This window comes from Schistocerca americana, chromosome 7 (assembly GCF_021461395.2).
Source record: "Schistocerca americana isolate TAMUIC-IGC-003095 chromosome 7, iqSchAmer2.1, whole genome shotgun sequence".
NCBI lineage: Eukaryota > Metazoa > Arthropoda > Insecta > Orthoptera > Acrididae > Schistocerca > Schistocerca americana.
Window position 1 is genome coordinate 352,530,895 of NC_060125.1, and position 27,550 is coordinate 352,558,444.

Below are 27,550 nucleotides of genomic sequence, written 5' to 3' on the forward strand. Positions count from 1 at the left end.
GACAGACAGATGTCAGATGTCCAGCAGAACACTGGACCTTGAGAGAGGTGTAAAAGACCTAGGAAATAATTGTACTGGAGCAACATGAGGAGTAATATGCGATCAGAATGATTATGGATTGAATATCGAAGAGATTGTGGGAACCAACTGGGGGAAGAATAGTAAAGATGGGGACCACGTATGCTGTTAAACTCAGGAAGGATTGGTCTCAACTGGAAATCAAGGAGGAAAGGAAAGAAAATGGAGAAGCAAGTATGCATCTATCAATATGCCAGAGATCAACGAGAGAGAAGAATACAGGTAAATGATGGAGAGTCACCAGTGGAGCAAACAAGAGGTCTCGGGAAAAGAGTGGGAGTGCAGAAAAGAAAGGATCAAGATGTTCTGGCAGAAGAAGAAGAATATGCAGCCCACAAAGGGACTATCCGTGGACCTACAGAAGCCATAAGGGAAGGAAAGAAAAACAGATATAAAAAAATCTGAATTAAGAATTTTTTTTGCCCATTGTCAAACTGCTTCACAAAGTTTTGCACAATACCACTTTCTTACAGTATATTTGTTAATGGGACACATTGACATACTGGAGTGGTAAAAACAAGGTGATTGACAGAATAATTAAGTTTCACAATTAGTTTGTCTATTGTCAGGTACCAAGTAGAACATTGAATAACTGGTGTAATGTATCCCATACAATAAAAAAAGAGAAGAAAGGTAATTGACCTGAAATGCAAATGTTGTATTCTTCCGAATACTTATTGCTCATAGTGGAATATATCATAGTTATTATAGCAATAGGAGAGCAATGAAAGATATGGTAGGATAAATTTAATTTTAATAAATTTTCCTTTTCCTCGCAAAGCAGATTTTCTTCGTTACTTGATTTCGTAGTTTTCAGATTTGTTGTTGGGGAGCAGATAAGTGTGGTGACGACGGACAGTACTAATATTAAGCATAAGGCGACCGAAAGATTTACACTATACTAAAAACATTGATCCGACTTCGTGACAAGAAATTTAGACTGCCAAGTTCGATTACTTGTAGAGTGTAAATTAGCACACAATGGCGCACTGATGACTCGCAAATCGACATGTCACCAAACCAATCGCTTCCCACGTAATTAAAACTGAAGAAATGAGAAACCATCAAGACATATCATTATTGCAGGAAGCTACTCTAACTACGATAAAATAGACATTCAAATGTATCTAAATACAGAGCTCATTATTCAAAATATGAGTACAGAAGAAGCCTCTGAACATTCAGTCATATGGAAACAGAAACACAAAAGTCAGGAGCGTCATGTGTCTCAATTATTATTTAAAATTGGGTATTAAATGGTGAAAAAGATACTTATTGCATTTATGTCTTGGGTTACACATATCGAATTAAGTTATTGCAATGGGCACTTCACATAATCAATACATGTGGTTACCACCTTGATATATATGTTTTCAAACATCTCTCTATGTAACTGTAAGAGTTCTGACTGTTGTCCTTGAGGGAAAATACGTAGCTTTGCACAGTCTCAACTTGTCAGATATCTTACTTTATTGTCTTAAGGAATTTAGGATGTATTATCCGAATCCCCCTTGAGAAGCAGCCCCAGTTATCAGCGACAGATGCAAAAAACAAACCCATTAATAAGAGTTTAAGGAAAGCATAAGGGGAGAGTGATATAGCGATTATATCTAAGAACTACTTCGCGAGTTGGAGGTCAGTAAAACACACGCATGAAGTAGGTCAGCTCGCCGGCTAGATACGGAACTCCGGTCGACCGTCTCTAGGAGTAATTAATCACGCGTCCCTTTGTAGCAACTCTGGCCTGACTTGGCTGTCGTTTATAAACTCAGTGAAGCTGCTCACCTCTTTGTTGTTGCAGTGAGACTCAAAGCTGGCCTGCAGCCTAATTATATTGCCCGGCAACAGTGCTGTAATTTTGAAAAAGAAGACGAGTGAATAAAAAAGAAAACGGGAATAAATGTTTCGTTTGTGCTATCATCCAGCGGTCCAAAAAAAGGAATCTTGCAAGCTTCTTCGTAAATTAACAGAGTTCTGTACCACTTAGCTAAGGCACTGTTTCCAGTTTCTTGCAGAAAATACAGAGGCAAATTTTCTCTACTCCATTTTTATGTTACCTGTAGCGGAAAATATAAGCGCTCCAAGCGGTAGAGTTGCCTTGAATGGAATACTGTGGGCCAATAATTGTGTAAGGAGTTTAATTACTGAACTACTCAAAATTCTGACCAAATAATGTTTTCAATTAAATTTAATACATAGAAATGCGAAGTTAAACCTTAACTAAAGGAGAAGTCAGCTCGACCAGCAAAAACATGAGAGAGACCCACAAAAATCGCCCATGGTTTGCATTAAACTTCCAAACATCGAAATAAACAATTTTAGGTGTTGTGAGACGCCAAACGTAAATATTTTATGTCACACAAAACATAAAATTTTACAAATATAGAAACTGATGTAGGCAAATATCTGCCCAGACCGACACAGACCTTGCCTATAGCATTGCCTGAATGAGTCTCCCCAACTGCTTTCTGACGCGTGATTCAAATACAAATTAGCTTAGAGTAGCATATATCCCATAAGACATGAATGAGCATGTATTTCTCCTGACATCGCGACAGTTTCCCTAGTTTCTGTTTTCATGCACTGACGGCACACCACTGTCACAGAAATATTCTTCCCGTTGATTTGATTGTGGCGTAGCTTTACTCTTACTGGTAATCCAGTTAATTAATCTTCAATAGGTAGTCCTGTACATAAACAATCTAGTAAAACGAATCACTAGATTCGTTGTGACCTGCGTTTATAGAAAGTTACATGACTTCAGTAAAGTGTAGTACAGGAAATCATGTACGTAGATAGCTGGACACATAACCAATTACTGTCCTCTACATGATACTGGCATGTTACGCAAAAGTGAAAAAGTAAACTTTTTTGTACATACTACAATAACGTTCATTCATTATCAGAATCAGTTTCAGAAAATAATTAGTAAAGAACACACTTAAACGTAATATGTCTGCGGTAATTCAGCATTAAAAAATGTACAAACTGTTTGCAATTGTTAGCCACTCACCCACATCAACCTACCCACACATCCACTCCCCCCCCCCCCCCCCCCTCCCACAATCACACACACACAAGCGTACACATGCGCGTGTGCCAACTAGTCTAATTGCAGCAGTATTTAATTGATCTGTGTATAGTTTCTATTGAGTTTCTATTGGCTTGCTTCTCTCGCAGCGTATATCAGCGGTTTTTCTTTTTTTTTCGTTACATTTTCCTGACGGTTTGAAAACAGGTATGGAGGGCTTCTGATGGAACATATCGGTGGATCAAGCAGGACACAGATAATGAAGTTATTGAGACAGACCTTACCTATAATTTTTAAACTAAACGACGGTAGTTTAAGTAACAAGATACACGAGATAATCGTTGCTTGCTAACTGCGTCTTATACGGATGTGCCTCCTGAGTATTCCACAACTTTCTAAGTACAAAACGGTTTTTAACTAACCAGCGGCCACTGAACCTATAGCTGTGTGCTGCTGTAAGCCGCTTCCGTTACTCAGGGCAATTAACGGAGTGCAGCAGCACGTAACAGCCAATATTGCATTTCGCAACTCGTAGTGACTGTGACAGACGTGATATATTGGTAATCAAACGTCCTCTTCAAAACTTTGATAAACGTACTGTATGTAACTAAAGAATCAAATTTCGGACATCCACTACTAACACGGAAAGGCCTCTTTAGGAGTCACTACGAAATGAAGAAAAATATACGCATTTAAAAATCGTCTAATAAATCAAAATTTATTTTAGATCGCTATGGCATTGAACCCACTATCACACGAGGATTTCCGAAATCAGATACATTTCGCCAACAGATAAGCTGTTGGTACGAAATATATTCCACTGTTTTGCTATGTTGTTGTATTATTTCGAAATAAAATATTTTAGTCTTATCTTAATTATTCCAAACATTTTCTGGTGGATTAACTTCACATTAGAGAATGTTTATGCTTATTTACTGCGCTCATATATTATCTTATTTACATCTTGCAATGTACTGCTTGCAAAATTCTTCCTTCTTGGAGTGTTCGTAAAGTCGAATATTCTCACTGTCTATAGTCACGATATATGGTCACGACATACACTGGCGTGCAACACGTATGGACGAAGGAAGTCTTGCATGATGCGTCACATTCAAGTAGCATAGCTCTACCAAACTTGGACCATACATAGAAATAACTGCTACAGTATAGTACAGTAGGTAATTGAAAGAAATACGCACTGGCACGGACGGAAATAAAACTTTTATTCAAAGCCAATAATTACAGTGAAATCCCGCTATTCATGATGGGCCCCTGGACATTACTAAAAGCGGGACATGATTCTTACTATGGTGTGCGATCACCACGGCGAAGCATGCTCTATCACTTACACCCATACACCCATACTGGCCACAAGGTTGGAAAAGTGGTCGTGCGACAGGGCATCCCATTCCTCCACTTGTTCAGTTGATAACTGCTGGATGGTCGCTGGTGCGCCTGTTAGTCCTGCAGTATGTCTCTCCAACGTATCCCGCATGTCCTGTGTGGGATTTACTTCAGGGGAACGGTCAGGCCGGTCCATTCACCAAATAACCTATTGTTCCATGAAGACCTCCACCTGCACTTTTCGATGCGATCGCGCATTATCATCTGTTCGGGGGTTGAGTGTCTCAATAACTATGACCAGCAAGTGTAACATGTTCAGAGATTTGGAGCTCAGTATGTCCATACAACGTTATGCCTCCCCACACCATACCACTGGACCACCAGAACGATCATGCTCGACAGTGTTCTTGGGCGCTTCACGTGTTCTCATCTCTCGCCATATATAGGTACGTCCCGAAGCAGTACTCATAATCAATCTGATCTCATCTGAGAACAGCACGCGATGACAGTCCTAACTGATCAAATATCTATGCTCTTGATACCATCGTAAAAAGTCCCGCCGCTGCACAGGTGTGAACGTGATACAACTTACTGGTCGTCGGGCAGAGAGACCAACTCCATACAGTCGCCGTGACATTGTGGAGCGTGAGATTGCGTGCCTTGCAATCGTGTTAGATGTGGTTGCAATTGCACTTTCTGCTTGATGTGGGCTCGTTCTTATTGTTGCACAACATAGCGGTCATCTTTTGCTATATCTGACCGTTGTAGACCACCTCCTCACTTTCGGTCAACAGTGTTCGTGGTTTGGAACGCTCCCCGTGCACGTGCGCAGCAATACCAAACCGCTGGACTAGACTCGTCACGCGTTGTTCTTCTTCCAGTTTCCCGGTGATTCTTCCCTGCGCGAAGTCATCCAGATTGTGGCTCCGGGTGATGGTGTAATGGAAAACACCACCACAATGCACCGTAACAGTTCGATGATTGATTAATGCTGCCTTTTCCCGTTCCTTCAACGGCCTTTGTTGCGGAGCCCATCCCATTTGGTGTTATAGTCACGCCGACCTCTTCTCATATGTTGTCAAACATTCTGTGTACGACTGGGAGATATCTTGCAAAATTTTGTCGCGTTTTCATTCATTTCTACCGAGTAATTAATATGTTAAGTCACTTTATCTATTTCGTCTCTAAATTTTGCAAAACAGTGTATTATCTGTGTCACTACAACTGTTTTCTCAATAATAAAAATTTCTAATACACTCATCTTATTGTCTTAAGTACAATCCAGTATCTGTACTAGTTATAACAACAGTCATGCCTACTTTTTGTTTCGGAGGGATATCGTTTATGATAGCTCTTTAAATGACGCAATTTACAGCAGAATGTCAGTAATTGCGTTAATTGTGGTATTGCAGTTTCGGTGTAAGTCAGTCAACGTTGAGAAGAGATAGCAATGTAAAACGTTTACATAAACGAGTGGAATAACGTCCTCCTGCACGTAAATGACACGAATTTGCATATCGTGTCACCTGTGTCAGTAATAATCTCGGCTGACTCCAATAAAATCAACGATGACACAACGCTACAACAATGCTGTCATTTTTAACCTGTTACTATGCTGAAACATGACACTGAAACTTTTCCTTGGTAATGGCACATAAGCCGAAATTGCAATAGTACCATAAAAACAGTGCCGACGAAATACAGTAAGTGAATTAACTTAAATGATATAAACAGGCTATGGACCAGAACTACAAGAAATGACTCTCTGATAATACCATACAAAACATTTAACAAATGTTCTACGAATCGTATGAAAACGAAATGCTTCCAACCAAACTGATACTTTGCTTCCAGTCATTTGTGAATGACAATCAACTGGTGCACAGCCTAGCTGACAAGCGGAATACATGAAATAAAAGGCAACTGTGTATGCTGTATACAGAAAGAAATTTAAATACAGTCTTATAACATTAAGGTGATCTCTTACCTGATATATGTTAAAATAATAAGCATTTTATTAACATTGAAATATTCCGTGGAATGAAATTACTCCTCGTGCTTCATATGAAACAGTAATACAGAATCTCCTTCAACTTCAATATTAGTGCTCTGTATCAGGTGTAAATTAGAATAACTATAACAGCCACCTTTGGTGACTTTGGTGTTGTTTTTATAACTCAAAGGAGCAGAGTGGCAAGTGTAGTGTACATGGTCAAACAAGGACTTGTCACAAACTCGACCTCATATTCTAAGGATATAAAAAAGTACACTTGCTAGATATTGGTCTCACAACCGATCGTGCTCGAGAAAGTGAAGCATTATCCTGTTAGTAGGCTGTTATGATCCGAAAGTACACCTTTTAAACTTTAACTATGGCGAGCGCCTGGGGTCTGAGCGCGAAGTGCTGTACACTGAAGTGACAACAAGAGCCCTCCTAATCGCAGTGTGTCGAAGGAGTGGGAGGAGGGGGGATAGTGAGAAGAGAGGTTGACATCTCTGCCCAATGTGTTTTGAACTGTTGTTGAAGAATACGAATTATTTTAAGCGAGAAACACTACGAGGGTAATTGGGAAAGAAAGATCCGATGGGGTGCGAAATGGAAGCCACAGTGAAAACCCTATGAAGCTTTGCACAGATGCGTTAGGCAGTGTCTCTAATACGCCCGTCGATAGCGTCACTTCACTCTTTTCGGTTCTGAGCCCACAGTGAGCACGTAAAAATGCTTAGAACAATAGTGTTTCACGCCAAATATGAGGGCCTGTTGTGATATCTCGCCTGATGTCATGCAGCCCACATAACACAGCTATCATGCGTCTACTTCTTCGTGACAATTCTCGGCCGCACTCTATAGGGAAAATGAAGATACTCCAGCAGCGTTTCCGATGGGAAGTGTTTGGTCACCCACAATAGAGCCCATAATTGACTCTCCCTGAGTGTCATATGCTCACATGAACCGCTGACTATGAAGACAAGTGTTCTGTCACAGACAACGAGCTGCAAATAAAACACTTTTCGGTTCACAGAGGTTTCCATTTTGCGACGGATCGGTTCTTATTTTCTGAATAGGCCTCGTATGTAATATGAGTATATTAATACTTAATATGTCAGTCTCACGCACATTTACGTTCAATACTATTTTAACAGTATTCTATTACTGATATTCTAGTGCACCACATGATAAAAGTTGATAACCCTAAGTAACTGAGAATAGTTATGAAATTAAGCTAATGATTTTCGATCTACAATTTAGTCATGCCAGTAACGGTAAGAACAGTTTACGAGGTGCGGCTAGAAAAAAACCGGACTGATGCTGGTAAAAACATTTATTTACAATTATTTACAATTTCATGTTATCTCCTTCAATGTACTCTCCCCCTCGGTCTCTACACCGATCCATACGAATTCTCCACTGTTCATAGCAATGCTGCAGATCATTTTCGGTAAGTCCATACATTACTTCCGTCGCTTTTTCTTTTACTGCTTCAGCAGTCTCAAATCTAGTTCCTTTCAAAGCTGACTTGACTTTAGGGAAAAGAAAAAAGTCACAGGGGGCCAAATCAGGTGAGTATGGTGGGTAATCTAAGATGGGAATGTTGTGTTTTGCCAAAAACGTCTTCACTGCCAACGCACTGTTAGCTGGGGCATTGTCTTGGTGAAGGATCCATGACTTTTTTCTCCACAAATCGTTCCGTTTTCTCCGTACTCGCTCACGTAGGGTAGCCAGGACGCTAATGTAGTAATGCTAATTCACTGTTTGTCCCTCTTGTACCCAATCAATGTGCACAATCCCTTTGATGTCAAAAAACAACAATCATCATTGCCTTGAATTTCGATTTTGACATTCGTGCTTTTTTTTGTCGTGGAGAACCAGGAGTTTTCCACTGCATCGATTGGCGTTTAGTTTCGGGATCGTAAGTAAAAAACCACGATTCATCGCAAGTAATAACATTTTGTAAGAAGGTGGGATCACTTTCAATGTTTTCCAGGATGTCAGAACAAATCATTCTTCAGCGTTCCTTCTGTTCAATTGTGAGACACTTTGGAACCATTTTTGAACACACTTTGTTCATGTTGAAACTTTCATGAAGAATCTGCCTAACACTTTCCTTGTCAACTCCTGTTAACTCAGACACTGCTCTGATTGTTAAACGGCAATCTTGTCGAACAAGTTTACCGATTTTTTCAATGTTTGCATCAGTTTTTGCTGACAATGGTCTGCCAGTGCGAGTGTCATCACTGGTATCTTCGCGGCCATCTTTGAATCGTTTAAACCACTCAAACACTTGTGTTCGCGATAAACAATCATCGCCGTACACTTGTTGTAACATTACAAACGTTTCACTTGCAGATTTTCCTAGTTTGAAACAAAATTTGATGTTAACACGCTGTTCTTTCTGTACACTCAACATTTTCCGACGCACAGACAAAACGTCAACTACTTAAAACAGACGCCACGGGAAGACTGAGTGCAGGAGGCAGATGAAACTCGAGCAGTAGGCGGAGCGAGAGTCACGTGACAGGCCACGCGACTTTCAGCCTTATTGCATTCGTTTTATTGTTTCACCAGTACTAGTCCGGTTTTTTTCTAGCCACACCTCGTATCTCTTACAAATGTACTTCACTTTAACAGTGCCCTTTTAAATCCAATGAAATTAACGTTCAACAGCGACGTTAATAACCAAATAGCCCTACGCTACTTCTTTACTGAGACATTTATTCATTTCATTCATCCACACTGAATTTTTGTTTCAAAACATTAAAATGTTCAATGTAAAGAGATATCCGGAACCAGCTGTAGGATAGAAACTGCGCACTTTGACACAATGTGCAAAATATATCACCAGCGCCAAAACAGTATTTAATGAACCTCTTACTTGCTCCTCTGCAGAATACTTCCTGCTCGGACATTGGGCGGCTTCAGTGGGTCGGATCATAACAAATAATCGTTGCGGGCCAAAGTTTACAAAATCATAACTTCTTACTGCTAGAATAATGGCCCAAATTTTCGTGCGGGATCGACTGCTGGGAATTATATCTTGGAAGAATGCTTATTTATCCTTAAAATATGAGGTCGAGTTGGTAATGTGCCCTAAGATAAGATTTAAGTCATAATAGTGCCTTTTTATTGCATTGTTAACCGCTACTCTGATGTTTCTGCGTCACTGGAAGACGGCTGTTATAATCGGATTCTCCAGTATGATTCTCCAGTACGAAAGCTCACCGTTTCGTAGCTTCAAGAATAATTACTTATTTTAACCGCAATGGGGCTGTAGCCACCCCGTATTGATGACATGTTCTGCAAGATTTTCTGTCGTTCGATGAATCTCTCTCGTTTGCGCAGTGTCAGCGGTTAAAAAATTCCTGGACTACTTTCATGAGTTCGCCATGTTTAGCTTTTCCCATAAGTGTAGATCTCTGTAGTGTAAGTGTGCGGTAATCTAATTGTTCATGATATCGTTTCGGTTGTCAGTTGGTCTCATATCGTTTGAATACAGATCAACGAAGGTCATCAGCCATACGTATACTCGTATATTAGGGACGTTGTCTTCTATGACATTTCCGTGGTGAGCGTTATTTTTCAATATAACAGATAGCTTCCAGTCAATCTGCTGGAGATAGGATATATTCCTCCATTTTGTATTAGTCAATGATACTCCAGTATCTGGCAACCCTTGTATTGAGTCATTAGTAGAATGCTATAGCAAAAGGATACCTAGTACTTCCTCACATACTCGATAATATTACACATGCTCTATTTCACTCACCCAGTCAGGATATTCACATACTCGTTAATAACAGGCTTCTTTCAGTGTGTGTGATCAGCTCGAACATCAGCTGCGTCCCAGTGCCAGTATTAGGATGTTAAGGACCAATTACAATACTTGTGTGGGCCAGACTGTCTCAGGAGAGAATATACCAGCTTCCCATGCAGATTAGACTATACTAAATTAGGTTAGACATACGTGTCTATCGACTAGATCTATAGTGAAGATATCCGCCCGATGCAGAAAATTTAAGAAAAACAAGAACACATAACAAATATTTACAAAGTAAAACAAATATCCTGATGTAACTTCCACAGATACCAAGTGAAATCTTTCTCATGGGTGTGGACTACTTCGAAAATATCTTTAACATATTCTCATTGATAAGTTAATAAATGACTTGTCACAAAACATGCGAATGTTCAGCATACTGAAGTGTATATGGTTGTTCTTACGCTATTGTAACCATTCATCGTCAAACAGAAAATTCATTTTGAAACACTTATTCAAATGACTGCAGTACTGTAAAGAATCTGTGCAGAAGATAGGATGAACTACTACTCGCATTACTTCATATTATTAGTAACATATAGAAATAAGTTTGGTCTTCTTAGAACGTCATTAATCTAGTTGAAAGAATTGGCCACCAATTAATCCTTTACGCTTCTCTTAAACGAACTTTATTTGCGGGTCAAACTTTTTATACCTGCTGACAAGTTATTGAAAATGTGTGATACTGAATAATGGACACCTTCCTGGACCAAAATAAGTGACATTAAATCTCTGTGGAGGTTTTTTGCATTTTTGACATTTATTCCTTGAACTGAGATGCTGCTTTGAAAAACAGATATGTTTTAACGACAAATTTCATCACGGAATAAATACCCAATAAGACCAAAGAAATACGACGTATCACGTAGGAACTATCCAAATGTGGCAGACATCCTCAGATGTGATGTTCATGTACAGATAAACAAATGATTACAGTTTCAGAAAAACTCGATGATTTACCGAGGAGAAAAAGCTTCAGAAATAGAAAACAATCAACACTCCGTTGGCTCACATCTGGCTCTAATGCAAGCAGTTATTTGGCTTAGTATTGATTGATGGGATTGTTGGATAGCCTCCTGTGGGATTTCGTGCCAAATTCTATACAGCTGCCACGCGAGATCATCAGAATCCCAAGGTGGTTGGCCGGTCCTGCCCACAATTCCCCAGACGTTCTTAACTTGGGAGAGATCTTGCTAGTTACAGAAGGGTTTGGGACGCACGAAGACAAGCAGTGGAAACCCTCGCCGTGTGCGGGCGGACGTTACCTTACTGAAATGTAAACGAAGGATGGCTTATCGTGAAGGGCAACAAAATGGGTTGTAGAATACCGTAAACGTAACGTTATGCTGTACGGCTACCGCGGATGACAACCAAAAGGGTCCTGCTATGGAAAGAAATGACACTCCTGGTGGTCGAGCAGTGTGGAGGGCGACAGTCAGGTTGACATCCCACCACTCTCAAGGACGTCTCCAGACACATCTTCCGCCAGGAATCTCATAGATTGGAGTATTATTGTCTTCAGCGACGATATCTGTTTAGAACTGAGCCCTGATGACCTACGACGACGTGTTTGGAGACGCCACGGATAGTGGTGGAGCCGGCGGCTATGGACGAGCGGTTCTAGGCTCTTCAGTCTGGAACCGCGTGACCGCTACGGCAGCAGCTTCGACTCCTGCCACGGGCACGGATGTATGTTATGTCCTTAGGTTAGTTAGTTTTAAGTAGTCCTAAATGCTAGGGGACTGATGACCTCAGATGTTAAATCCCACAGTGCTCAGAGCCATCTCAACCATTTTTGCTAGTGGTGGGATACCAGTCCTTAACTCACAGAGGTGTTTCGACAATATTGTACGCTCCGTTTTGCCGCCCTTCATTACAAGTCATACTGGGTTTATCTTTCAGTAAAATAATGCCCACCTCCACATGGCGAGAGTTTCTACTGCTTATCGTTTCCTTGCCAAAGAGTACCTTAACCATCAAGGTCGCCATTTGGAGTACTATTGGCAAGGCCTCCCTCCAGTTCGGGATTTCGACTGTCTAATGTGCAATTTCGACAGGATTTTCCACGATACGCTCAGGATATCCAACAACTTTGCTAGCCAATTCCAAGCCGAAGAACTGTTTGCACAAGAGCCAAAGTGGAACTGCGCGTTATTGGCTTGCTTAGTTACTAAAGCTCTTCGTCTTAAGTAAATCATCGATTTCTTCCGAACTTGTAATCACCTACCGATTACCATCCCATTTGAATGATTTCTTCGTGTTGCGTCTTGATGCGTCTTTTCTCTGTCTTAGACTGTATATTAGGAAGTAGTGGCAATTATTTATAGTTCCCTAAACAGACCTCCGCTGGATGTTCTTGAGTTCATACCATAAACAATTCTTAATGCCCGTCTTTTTTTTTTTGGCCCCACAAGCATTATCTTGCGTTGATGAGTTATCACAAAAAATAAACTAGTCTGATATTATCGAACGTAAGTATATATTGTCTACTATTTTATATTTATACCACCTCTACCTGATATTATTCATATTGCGAACTAGAGATCTGTTAAGGTGCTCTGGCAGTTATATATTGTGCTCTTTCCACTTCAATTTATTATCAATCTGTAGCTCTAAGAATTTAATACTGTCAGCTTCTTCTGTCTGTTTGTCACCGCATTTCAGCACATACTGGCGGGAAACTTCTTACACATCCTAAACTGCAAGTAATTCTTTTTTTTTTAAACTTGATTGACAAGGAATTGTCTAAAACTATTTACAAATGTCTATAGTCATTTCAGTAGCCATTCTTTCCAACATTATTCCTGATATGCTACTTAATGCAATGTTTGTATCATCCACAAATAGAACAAACTTGGCATCTGGAAGTGTTACAGGTGAAAGCCCATTCACATTAACAAATAAAAGCAAGGGCCGTAAAATGAAACATTGTGGAAAGCCACGTGTAATTACTTCACAGCTGTTTGAAGCCTGATAGCTTAATACTTATCTATTTCCTAATGACACTTTTTTCTTATAAGAGATACAGGAGTTAAACCATTTGGCAGCATATCCCATTACATCGTAATATTCTGATTTGCTTCAAAAGATATTCTGATTTACTCAGGCAAATGCCTTTGACAGATCAGAAAATGTACAGTAGCCTGTAATTAACTGTCTAATGAGTTAACTACATTGTCGCTGTATGTATAGATAGCTTTCTCAATATCAGAACCCTTTAGAAATCCAAACAGTGAATATGACAATACTTTATTTGTTGTCAGAAGGTTAAGAAGCCGACTTTTTACCGTCCTTTATAAAATTTTGGTCAATATTTACTAAAGTGGAACTGAACGGTAATTGGACCGTATTTCTTTATCTGTTCCCTTAAACAAAGGTTGAACTTCCGCATATTTCAGCCATTGAGGAAATGTTCTACTGATAAATAAATGGCTACACAGATAACTTAATATGTTTCAAATTCTGCTCACAAGCAGACTTTTTAATTAACTTTTTTGATATTTTATCATAACCACTAGGGTTTTTTGCTTTTAAAAATTTCATGTTGGACATTACTTTTAGTAGTGTACTGAGTATCATATTTAATGTACTAAGGTTATTCGTAATGAATAGCTTGAGATATTGTATGTCAGCATCTACTGAATCTGACAACTCCATTTTTTCAGTAATAGCCACGAAATTCTTCCTAAACGATTTTGCATCACTGCACGAATCTGCTACCAATGCATCAATCACCCTTAATGCTATCTGCTATTATTCAGTCTGGTTCTACTTGGCCTCCCTTTACTACATCCCACAGTGTTTTAACATTTTTATCTGATGTGATTAACTTTTTCTCATAATACATTTGTTTTGATGTTCATATTACTACCTCTAAAGTACTGCATTATGTCTTGTAATGAGCTACAGCACCAGTATCTGAGCTGTTTCTGACTGAGAGGTATAGTATCCTTTTTCTGCTATGACATATCCTTATTCCTTATGAAATCCGTGATACTTTATACATTCTGTTTAAACTGTGTGAGTATGAGTGTACGGCAAAGACTTAATGGATAAAACTATCGTATTTTATATTCATGCCACGAGCATTGTACACTGTGTCCTAAAATAATCAATATTTGGTTTACTGGCTACTTTCTTGAATTGGTATTTAGTAGTTATAAACATACTGTTCAGTATTAACGTTTACTAAACTTAAGTTTTAGTCATGGTATGAGAAGCCATTGACCATTAGTTTAGTTATGTAATTTTGTTCATTCAACCTTCCTGAAGAGATATTATCAACGGCTGTTTACGAGCGATTATCTACTCTACTTGGGGAGTTTATTGCTGGAATTAAATTGAATTATTGCGTTACTCGCTAATAACTTCTTACTGTAAGAAATTAAAAAAAAATCTACATAAAATTACCAACAACCGCTTTTTTTCTGTTAAATATACCAATAGAGCTTCAACGTGGTTTGTGGACAGATTAAAATTACTCACAGGTGTTCTGTAAGGACTTACTATAAAAAAATATTAAATTTTAGTTCTATCGCACGTGATTCCATATGCTGCTCTGGTCAAAAATTACGAATGTCTATGTTCTCAAATTTCTGAAAATTCCTAATGAATGTGGCAATTCCTCCCTTATGCATCTCTGATCTACAAAAGTGAGATGCTAACGTGAATCCTGTAACACTTATCATATCTATACCAGCGGTCACGTGGTGTTCACAAGGCCAGAATATTTGAGACGGGTTTGTTGACTCTGCTTCATCTAAGAAGATAAATAGTTCATCAATTTTACTTTTAGTCCTCGAATATTTTTATGCGATGAAGATATTTCGCATTGACTGAGATAATATTGGGTGGAAACATAATTTCTGCTCATTGATGAAAATTTTTATCTAACACCTGTTCGTATTCATGCAATGTGCCAGGATTATGTTCATCTGTTTCATTCTCAGACTGAAGGTTTGTTTCAGTCCTAGCCACTCTTAAAACTTGGTTTATGTCCGTTCTCCCTATCCTAAAAATGGTGCTCTTCTGAACACAGTAACCGCTCATTCAAGACAGAGGGTGATGTAACGTCATACTGCTAAAGGGGTTCATACTGCAAAATTCTTCGAAAATTTTACTCGATTTTTGTAATTGATCTACTAACATCACATACCCTCTCAACCCGTGAAGTTTAATTTCGTTCCCACCTCCCTCTGCAAGTGCTTTATTTGATATACTTTCATTGCTATGCGGTGAATGACGTGTCGAAACAAACTGTCTTTTGGGAATAAAGGTTTTGTGATGACGGAATAGTTCTGTACACACCATGGGACCAAGGTTCTGGTGCTTCCTGTTCAGAAAGAGAAATAATAATACAGATTAAAAAATCTTTGTTAGGTTATTTCGCAACATTTATGGTGGTAGAGAAAATTCTTCCGCTAATATTAATACACAGAATCACGACAGCAGAAAAATGATTTTTTTGAGATCTTATGTGATATACGCAGTTGATTTTAAACTGTAGGGTTTACTCCCCTCGAAAGGCTCAGAGGACCTTTATTAATTGGTTTGTGCGTTCTCACAGAAAATTTGTTTGATTTTCGATATTTCAGAATAAGAACAATTTACAAAGCATTTAACTGAGGGGCAAAGCTGTATTTATCTGGAATCTAGACAGGAGTTGAATATTACTGGTGAACTCGGTGATAAAATCGCATCTGTAGCTATGCTTATCTTCTTAACAAAAAGAGAAGTGAGATTATTTCCACATGAACTGCAATCAAGAGTGAATTTTCACTTTGTTAGCACCATTACACACACACACACACACACACACACACACACACACAGAGAGAGAGAGAGAGAGAGAGAGAGAGAGAGAGAGAGAGAGAGAGATGTTGATGCACCGAATTTAGTACGGGAGACCAGTCATGAGGCTTTTGAGGCCTCAGAGCGACTTCTGGCTTAAAGCTACGCGTATATCTGCCACAAGCCATCGTGCATTACCAGTGTTAGGGAGTCTCGATTTGATGACAAAGTAAACCTCACGAGCCATTACGGATTGCGAATGTGTGTTTGTGAACTTAATGGATCATGTAAATTAGGAGACATTAAACCAACCAACAGCTTTAATCTTGTGTCATTTGTTTCCTGAAATACCAACATGCATACACGTCGAATGAAATCACAGTGAACATCGTGCTTACTAGTGTTGCGATCGAGTTAGGAAGGGATAGAGCCTCCATTTGTATACAAATTGCCTTGGGGACGAAAGGCTCGCTGCTCATCGGTCCGTAGACAAGTAATTCCAGTGCTTAAATGACCCAGTTTACTTCGTCCGCAGGTTTAACTTAATACTGTACTCGCACCCTCCCTTGCATAAGCAATCGACAAGCTTATGAATACGTGTTGAAGATTGTTTCTGGTGACATAAAGTCATATATACTCTGGACATAAAATTCCATTCATTTTTCATACAAATAAATTATTGCGTTGTTTTTTTTTCGTCTAGCCTGTGACACACGACGGTGGTGAGGCATGGACGTCTTAATGTCGTTACATTGCGAACTTCGTACAAAATGCTAAAAACTGTTCAGCTAAACGCCAAGAAAGAAATAACTATGTTTATGTGCAGGATAAAAGTCCCCCCTAAATTTCACTACGTCCTGAGATTTACGTAGATGACAATGATATTATGATGCACGTAGTTGATATTTATGCCACCTAGAAACAGGAATGATTACCAAAAGTACTCCTTTCACCCTGCCGGCCGGTGTGGCCGAGAGGTTCTAGGCGCTACAGTCTGGAACCGCGCGACCGCTATGGTCGCAGGTTCGAATCCTGCCTCGGGCATGGATGTCTGTGATGTCCTTAGCTTAGTTAGGTTTAAGTAGTTCTAAGTTCTAGGGGACTGATGACCTCAGATGTTAAGTCCCATAGTGCTCAGAGCCATTTGAACCATTTTGAACTTTTCGCCCCGTCGCACTCCCATGGTCCAGCAAAAGTGTCTTCAGACGTTATGTTGAAACTGTCGACTGTCTTACTTAGTTCATTCACTTCATTTTTCTTTCTTTCTTTTAAGAGTAGTACTATCTTCCAACGGAAGACCAAACGCTTATATCATTGATACATATTTCAAATGGCTCTGAGCACTGTGGGACTTAACGTCTGTGATCATCAGTGCCCTAGAACTTTGAACTACTTGAACCTAACTAACCTAAGGACATCACACACATCCATGCCCGAGGCTGGATTCGAACCTGCGAGCGTAGCAGTCGATACACATTTCTAAATGGCTCTGAGCACTATGGGACTTAATATCTGAGGTCATCAGCCCCCTAGAACTAAGAACTACTTAAACCTAACTAACCTAAGGACATCACACACATCCATGCCTGAGGCAGAATTCGAACCTGCGACTGTAGCAGTCGCGCAGTTCCACACTGAAACGGCTAGAACTGCACGGCCACCACGGCCGGCGATAGGTATTTCTTTTTTCTGATAAAACCGAAACAAAATTCCGTGGTAAGTAATTTGTTTGTGTTATTGCTTACTTAAAGATAAAAGAAGACGACGACAACGCGACGTAGAATTCTGTACCGAATATTACGCGAGCACGGTGTGCCAAAAAGAAAAAGGATGCCACGCTGGAAACAAGTTTCCTGTGCACACATAAAGTATATGTGGGGTTTCTCTGCTTGATTCTGCGAAGAGAGTTGCTATATGATTTTCTTTCGGTTTTATCAAAAAAAGAAATATCTATCAATCATATAAGCGTCTGATTCTTCTGCTGGAGTGTAGTAAATGTGATATTATCGAAACGGTCCGGAAACGTGTACAGAGAGTCAAAATTATAGGATCGGGAGCCTCTGAATTTACATATGTATAGTGTAATGCCCTGATGATGTATGGACCTAAACAAGGAAAATATGTCCAGTAAACATTGGCTGTAAGAGGTGTATCTGAGGAGCTGTGAACACTTGTTCGTTTACGGTACTGTGAAACATATCTCCCCTATTGAACAAGTGCTCATAATTCTTAAGGTTTATATTTAAGAGCCCATGATTAGTCGCCATTTTTTCTTGCTTCGGTCCGTACTACCACCTATGAAAGATGCCTACCCTATAATATTAGCAACAACAGTACCAATATATTTATTCCACTGTCAGGGGTATCAGAATGGTTTTACTCATAACTTTCGACTCATTCGTTTCCGGTACAGGGACCCTTACCTCAAATTGATACATTTTCCCTTCTCTACCATCATAGAAAGTTTGTAACATCATCACGGATACACCCTGCATATACATACATTTAACGGCTCCGTGGCGTCGTTGGATGACGTTTCCGTATATGAATTTCTATTTAAAACTTGATCTACTAAGTCCCCTCTACAACCTCTAGAAGTATGTGACATAAATTGTGAAACCGTGAATATAGGGTGATTTTTTCCGCCGTGTACAAACTCTAGGGACTGGTCGTTGAAAAGGTAGGGAACAAAAAGAGCCTAATGAACTTACGTCCGGAAATGCATGGTTTGCATCCTAAAGATCATTTATTCAATCATAATTTGTTACCGAGACTGCGGTCTAATACACGCTGTACGATGCAGCCACAGTTAAATATGGATTGTTTCCTCCTACATCGTGCCCTAGCGCCCTCTCCTGCAGTAGTGATTGGTAATGTTGAGTCCGAATCAGTTCGCTTGCTGACTCATCTTGTAGTGGGTGTGATACAGCGTTGTACACAATGGTTCCGTATTCGAATCGAGAGCTTGCCCACATGATATTTGCTTACGGAAAATCAAATGGCAACAGGCGGCGGACAGCAAGGTTGTGCCTTCGTATCGGGGGACCTATACTCTCCGACAACAACCGCAGCATTTACTGTTTGCAATAGTGTTTCGCCGTTTCTCTGAAGCAGGGTCGTTTCAGGAATCAGGAACTCATGAAGGACGTACCCGAAATGTTCGGACACCAGATTTGGAGGAAAATTTGGAAATTTGTGGTAAGTTCCTATGGGACCAAACTGCTGAGGTCATCAGTGACTAGGCTTACACACTACTTAATCTAACGATCGTGTGTACATTCTCCATGACAATTGTTGCTGCCCTTAAGACTTACAGCGTGTGCACAGCTTACTAGCGACAGAGCAGTTCTGTGACTGGTTTCTTCACCAGGCAACCACTATTCAGAGATTTGTGTCATCTATCCTATTCACAGATGAGGCTGCCTTTACGTGTTATCTTCGACTTTCTTAACAGTCATCTGCAGGATAGTATGCAGAACCACCATGGTATGGTGACGGCGAATCATCGTCATCTGTGCAGCTGGAAGGTGAAGGCCGAGATAATTGGCGACTGTATTTTGGAACCAGTCTACCTTTTATGTCACCTAACATGTCGGAACTATCATCCTTTCCTGCAGATGACTTTGAATCCCCTGCTGGAAGAAGTGCTACCATCGAAGGATTATGGGGCTGCTACATGATAGTGCACCAGACCACTTCGGACGCATCTCACTCGTGTCTTCCCTGGTCGATGGACGGGTCGAGGGGGTCCAGTTGCATGGCCTGCTCGTTCAGTGGATCTAAACTTGTGCGATATCTGGTCATGGGGACATCTCAAACGTATCGTGTATGCAGAGCCCGTTCCAGATGTAGAGACACTGGAGCAGCGTATTCACGCTGTCTTTGACACTGTTCGGATGCAGCCTGGCCAATGAGAATGTGTGGGACAGAAAATGCTACGGCACGTACACGCATGCGTTGAGGCACATGGAAACCATTTTCAGTACATATTGTAACGGCCGGCCGCGGTGGCCGAGCGGTTCTAGGCGCTGCAGTCCGGAACCGCGTGACTGCTACGGCCGCAGGTTCGAATCCTGCCTCGGGCATGGATGTGTGTGATGTCCTTAGGTTAATTAGTTTTAGGTAGTTCTACGTTCTAGGGGACTGATGACCTCAGACGTTAAGTCCCATAGTGCTCAGAGCCATTTGCACCATTTTTGAACATATTGCAACTGTGGCTGCATGGTACAGCTCGTATTAGACCGCAGTCTCTGTAACAATGTATGATCTAATAAATGGTCTCTAGCATGCAAACCATGCTTTTCCGTACGTAAGTTCACTAGACCTTTTTTTTTTTTTTTGTTCCGTATGCTCTCGTCGATGAATCCCTAAAATTCGTACACGGTGGAACAATCATCCTGTATATAAGTCAGCAGTGTTCGCACTAGTCTGATGGGGCCTGCACGAAATCCCCTCTTGCGCCAATCTCTTCATCTCAGAGTAGCACGTCCACCATATGACCTCAGTTCTTTGTTGGATGTGTTCCAGCTTCTATCTTTCTCTATAGTTTTTACCCTCTACAGCTTCATCTAGTACGAGGGTAATCCCAAAAGTAAGGTCTCCTATTTTTTTTATAAGTACATGGACCTCTTTATTTCTACAATGGTTTACATCAGTTTACAGCTTGAACATTTTGCTATTTTTCGACATAATCACCATTTCTGTCGATGCTTTTTTGTAGACTATAGGGTGGGTGGACGATTATGTTCCACTGAAACTGCTGCAGGAGGGCAACGGTTTGCCGAGCGATGTGTTGGCGAGCGTTGTCATGGAGAATGTGTACCCCCTTGCTCAACATTCCTCTTCTCCGGTTCTGAATTGCCCACTTGAGTTTTTTCAGAACCTCACAGTACCTGTCAGCGTTAACTGTGGTCCCAGCGATTCAGCTCCGACGACGAGGTGAAAGAAGATGTTCATAAGTTTCTGAACAGCATGGCGGCAAGCTGGTATGACACGGACATACAAAAACTGCCACAGTGTCTACAAAAATGCATCGACAGAAATGGTGATTAAGTCGAAAAGTAGCTAAATGTTCAAACTGTAAACTGATGTAAGCCATTGTAGAAATAAACAGGTCTATATACTTATAAAAAATAGCAGACCTTACTTTTGGGATTTTCCTCGTACCAAGCAAGTTATTCGCAAATTTCTTTACACATATCCCAGCAATGTGTCCCTTCGTCTTGTCAGCGTTTCTCACAGAGAAATGTCTTCATCGATTTTGTGCAGAAACTTCTTTTCCTTATTCCACGCCATTTCCTTATTCAACACCATTTCGTAGCACCACATCTCAGATTCTTCGAATCTCTCCTTTCCCGAGTTTCCAACAACCGATGAATCACTGCCATACCGTGTAGTGCTCCAGTCGTACATTTTCAGAAATTTGTTTCTCAAATCAAGGCCTAAGTTTCATACTAGCAGATTCCCTGGGTTTAGAATACCCTTTTAACTCACGCTAATCTGCGTCTTATATCCCCTTTGCTATGCCCATCACTTGTTGTTTTGGTTCTAGGCATTTCAGTCCGGAACCGCGCGACTACTACGGTAGCAGGTTCGAATCCTGCCTCGGACATGGATGTGTGTGATGTCCTTAGGTCAGCTATGTTTAAATAGTTCAGAGTTCAAGGGAAATGATGACTTAAGATGTTAAGTCCCATAGTGCTCTGAGCCATTTGAACCATTTTGAACTTGTTATTTTACTTGCAAGGTATCGGAATTCCTTTACTTCATCTACTTCTTGGCCACCTATTTTGATGTAAAGTTTATCGTTAATCTCAATACTTTCGTCTTTCTTCGGTTTACTCTTAGCTCATATTCCATACTTGTTAGACAGTTAATTCCATTAATCAGAGCCTGTAATTCTTCTTCACCTTCACTGAGGACTTATCATTGACACACTTTCACCCTAAACTTTAACTTCACTCCAGTACCTTTCTTTTATATCTGCCTTGCTTCTTCGATATATAAACTGAACAGTAGCAGCGAAAGACTACAACAATGTCTTTGTTGTTGTGGTGTCCAGTCTGAAAACTGGCTTGATACAGCTCTCCGCGCTACTTTGTCTTCTGCAATCCTCTTCATCGCTGAGTAACTACTGCCATTTACATCCTTCTGAATCTGCTGACAGTATTCATCTCTACGATTTTTAACCCCCCTCCCTCAACGCTTCCCTCCAGTACTAAATTGGTGCTTTCCTGATGTTTCAGAATGTGTCCTACCAACCGAAATCTTCTTGTAGTCAGGTTGCACCACTACTCATCTTACACCCTTTCAATCCAAGCATTTCGTTCTTGGTTTTCCATTCTTATCGTTCTCTCTTGGTTCTTGTACATACTGCTTATAACCTGTCTCTCCATATAGCGTACTCCAATTCTTCTCAGAACTATGGACAGTTTACATCATTTTACACTTCCGAACGCCTTTCTCACAAACGTATCTAAATTTCTTCTAACCTATCTTATTTTCAAGCGCAGTCTCAGAAATGCCTCTTTGCGAAATCCGCCCTGGTCATCGTCTAATAGATCATCAATTTCTTTTCCATTCTTTTGTATATTATTCTTGTCACTAAGTTGGATCTATGAGGCATAAGCTGTTAACCTGATTACGCGATAGTTCTTCCACTTATCTGCACTTGCTGGCTTCGGTATAAAGTGGATGACATGTTTAAGGAAGTCTAACGGCATGTCTCGAGTTTCATAGATTCTACGCACGAAAGTTCAATTACTGTTTCTTTGACACTTCCCTCAGTGATTTTTGAAATTGCAAAGAAATTTTGTCCATCTTTTCTGCCTTATTTGATATCAAGTTCTTCGAGGCTCTTTTAAACCCTGAGTCATATAGGATTCCCAATGTCTTTCACACTTACTCCCGTCTCTTCTATAATGGCACCTCTTAGGGGCTTTCGGTGTACTCTTTCCATTTATCCGTTTTGTTACGGCGTAAAGTCAAGCGCCGGCACGCCAGTCGGGAACGATAGAGAAGAACTGGCTGTGAAAAGTCGTCAGCGAATCGAACGCTGACCGACGCTTCTCCAGGACGACAACGCGACAGCGGCGGACCCTATGTGAAGAGGACGTAAGCGCCGCGGCCCGGTTGGTTCCGGCCCACTTGCATAGTAGCTTCAAGATTAGGCTATTGTATAGCAGCGACTTAGGATTACCTTTACTGAAGAAAATTGCTTATTCTGCATATCACCCTTTGCTTGCGACACATCTATGTAATTCTCAAAGTACTGTCTCTTTTCATTTTGTACTAAAAGTCACTAATACGATTTGTTTGAACTGTCTGTCTAGCGAACCGGGTACATAGGATTGTTAGACTCCTCACATTCGACGACGAGCATAGAGACGTAAAACGCTGCTTGCGTTTAACAGTGGAATTCCTATTTTACTTTTAATGTTGACGCCCATATTATTAATTTCAGTGACAGTTGTTTTGAGTTTTGTACCTGCTGAATCAGTCCTACCGACGACCATTTCTTTTGCGATTTCCTCACTTTTTTCCTGCATGCATTTCTCCTTGGTATCCCCACACTTTCTGTTTATTTCATTCGTGATTCATATTCCTGTATTCCCATCTTTCAGTGAATATTTTTGTACTTCCTTCTTTCTTTGATCAGTTGGAGTATTTATTTTCTTATCCAAAGTTTCTTTGCAAGCACGCCGATAACCGCACGTGTTAGCGCACCACTTCTGGTATTCGGGCAGGCGGAAACTGCCCGATGCACGGCCGGCAAGCCTGTTTTTAGGTGGTTTCGATCATTCAAATATGTGAATACCAGACTGGTACCCACATTCGGTACCAATTCCACGATATCCAAACTTTTAGGAGATGTTCGCATACTTTCACATGGTCAACATGATACATGGGTAACAGAGAGATGGGGTACAAAAATTCGTTCTCACTGGGCAAAGGGGTGGCGTCAGAAGAGCAACTGGCAACCCTCTAACATTACCAATACCAAATCCGACTTTAACCGTCCCGATCCCGTGCAGGTACAGGGTAAGGACCAAAGGAAAAGATGATACAAGGCCTATTCGCAATTATCTTACAAGTTTCTACGGTTCTTTCTTCCACTTCTGTAATTTCCCTTCTTTGAGGTGTCCTTTCCTCTTCAACGCAACTGCCTACTGCGGAATTTATTATTTCAGTATCTACAGCCGTAGAGAACATCAAACACAACTCACCATTCCACAATACTTGGTTATCCCACTTCTCTGCGCAATGATTCTTGAGGTCTCTTAAAGTTCAGTCTACTCATCATTAATGAATTGGGATCCGTGTCTGTATCTGCTCCAAGATAGTCTATATCTGATATTGAAACCTCTTCCTGAGCATGAAGTAGTCCATCTCGAATCTTCTCGTGTCTCTGGAGATTTTCCTCGTATACATCGTCTTCTTGTGATTTTTTACCAGTGTTTTGGCTACTACTAGCTGAAATTTATTGTAGAAAGTTATTTCTTTCCTCGTTCCTACTGTCAAGCCCCTAGTCTCCCGTAACTGTCTTCTGTTCCTTCCGCTACAACCGTATTCTAATCTGCCATAATTAATAGATTATCATCTTCCTCTAGATACTTAATTTCCCGTTGAACATCGTCGTATACTTTACCTAATTCTTCACTAGCTACTTGTGATCTCTGCATATACACCACAACTACTGCTTTTTGCGTAGGTCTCCTCTCGGTTGTGAAGAGAACAACCAGTTATTAAACTGTTTACATTTAGTTTCTTGTTCACGGATCATTTTCGCTATTTACCGTAATGATGTAGAACGAGTCATTTTATAGCCAGATTTCACATTCATGCGTATATATGGCTACATGCTGACTATTTCCAATTGCGAACTCAATTCCCACTCTACAAATCCTGTCCATGAGGAACCCTGGTCCCCTTACACGAATTTATGCTGCTGTTGAGATTACCCCACACATAACTGACCAGAAACCCATACCTTCTTTCCATTTCACTTACTGTCCCCAACTGTTTCTAGGCTGAGCCTTTGCAGTTCCTTTTTCAGTTTTCCTAGCTTACCTACCACATTCAAACTTCTGATATACCATGCTCGACACTTAGAATTTTATCCTTTCGTTGATTACTTCATCATTTTTTTATGGTTACCTCTCTCTTGGCAGTGCTCTCTCAGAGATCCGAATGGGGGACTAGTACGGAATCTCAGGACAATGGAGAGTTGATCATAACACTTTTTCCGGCTATAGGGCACATGTCATGTGGTTATACATTATGTGTCTTTAACACAGTGGTTCCTCTTATCTTCTACATCCTGATGCAGTTAATCTTTGCTTGTTCTTCAACCATTTAAGGGCAGTATGCCACTCCTACAGCAAGAGGTTTCCCTGATCTCTGCCTGCTCCTCCGCCCTGTTTTTCCAGGCTGTTGGCAGAGCGAGGGTGATTTTTATGCCAGTAGTCTTCGGCCGCCATTCAGTCTTGTAGCAGTGGAACGTCTTGATTCCTCTACGGAGACGCACCGGTGGCCTGTCTATACTGTCTTTCATTACCAGTCAAAGACATTACCCCTAGACCATTGGTGCATCCCCGTAGAGTGCCAACTGCAAGAAGCTGCAGCGGTAGAGTGACAATCTGTTGGATGAAAAACTGTTCAACAATTTAGCACTCAGGAAGAAAACCAAAGATTATTATACGAGTGCCATTGGGGATAGAGTTAGGCGTAATGGACGGATGAACATCGTTGGACAGAGATAAAACAAACGTGAGGGAAGAAATGTGGTGAAGGACTACAGCCGATAAGATCCGTGGGAAGAGAGAAGCCAGAAAAGAAACTGCATATGAAACGTATGTAAATAGATCAGAGAGAGGCCGCAACAGAAATAATCTATGCCTACACTTTGAGCAGATTAACCCGTAACTCACGTAATGACTTTTCTGTAACATATACTGCGAGGTGTGGTCTCTGAGACTCCTATGTTTAAACTGATATTTAGGGGATAAAACATTTGAAAATATCCATGTAACATATAACATTAATTTTTACCTGTTTAAATCCTCGTTGTTGATTTTATTCCACTGAATAAAATCTCCAGTATTTCTTTTTTATTACACAAAATCACCTACTTTATTGCGGTTTTTTAAATAGCAGACATAAATAAACTGACAAACTGTTAGAGAATTAAATTTTACATTCTGAAAATTGTAGAATCTCTACAGAATGTAAATGTTAACATAAGGCTAGATTCCAGAGTTTAGGCTTTCACATAAAAATTGCACTCGATAGGACAGAATAAATACCTGCAAAGCTGACATTCACTGCTCGGATCAACATTTCCCTTTACCACCACTCAGAAGACATTTGATGTTAACTAACACTTTAAGTATTTTATTGGAGAAACAGAGAAGTGCCGAGCACCGTTGTCCTAAATTTCTTTCCCTGAATGATACACTTGTACGCCAGCAAAATTGTGATCACTGTCCACAGTAAACTCGTCGTCTTTTTATTCTGTTTTTATCTCTGTCACTGACAGCTTCCTCTCTTTATCAACTAACTACTTTCTCACACCTAGGAGAGTTAAAAGAGAGACTTTCCTGTGAACACAATTTGTGCTATACTAAGAAAATGGGTGCGTAATTCACGAGGTGCGATATAGGAGATCCAAACACGTGTCAGCAATAAATATAGAACGCGATAACGCAACCGAAAAAAAAATAGATTTGACGATTTATGGAGGGTAGATGGGGTTCTGAAGAAATCTGCCAGAATTTGCTTTGGAGAGCGAGTGCGAAAATCCTCGCGCAGTCTGAGAGACCGCACCTACTGAGTTAAGTATTCGACGTGATAAATACAATGTTCTCTTGTAGAACTTACCTGCAAACGCCAGCTGCATGATAAAGAAGTTCATGCGGGATTTGCGGTTCTTGTTGAGGTAGAGCGCTATGAGCACGGCCGAGTTGCCGAGCACGATCAGAGCGAAAAGGATCCACAGAACTGTCAGCTGCTCCGTCTGCAACACAAAACGACATCGCATGGCGTTACCATCCACTGTGCAGTTTCAAACTACAAAGTTGTCAGTGGTAATTCACAGGCTTAGAGTACTTTTAACAATCACTTTTGTGACTGGATATGGCCCTTATCCTACGCACTTGCAGTGCATGTCGCTTTGAGAAACCAAACGTTGCACATGCGAGGAAATCGGTTCCCCACAACAGTTCCCATTGAAATGCACTAGGTACAGGCATTTACGCAGTAATGTAGAATACGTAACGGAAGGAACACTACACCATGCACTGAGGAACCCAGATGCATGGACACAGTTGAGCACAATCGTCAACAACATCTCAAAACGGAACATGGCATATACGACCTGACTCACCAATATAGAAGGCGCAGAAGACGAAGACAGGCCGACATGGATAGGTGTAGTAGCTCCTGTACTGACGATGGTACGAGTGGCAGTGACAACACTGACATAACATAGATA

General features: G+C 40.6%; 1 protein-coding gene across 1 annotated transcript in view; it reads right to left on the reverse strand.

The window, feature by feature from the left end:
- The window catches only part of LOC124622317 (cardioacceleratory peptide receptor-like), a 364,747-nt gene extending 337,702 nt beyond the window's left edge, over positions 1–27,045 (reverse strand). Inside the window, exon 1 of the mRNA XM_047147994.1 lies at positions 26,938–27,045. Within this exon, the coding sequence (XP_047003950.1) occupies positions 26,938–26,971 (34 nt within the window). The 5' untranslated portion in view covers positions 26,972–27,045. The remainder of the gene's footprint in view (positions 1–26,937) is intronic.
- Between the last annotated feature and the right edge of the window lie 505 nt (positions 27,046–27,550).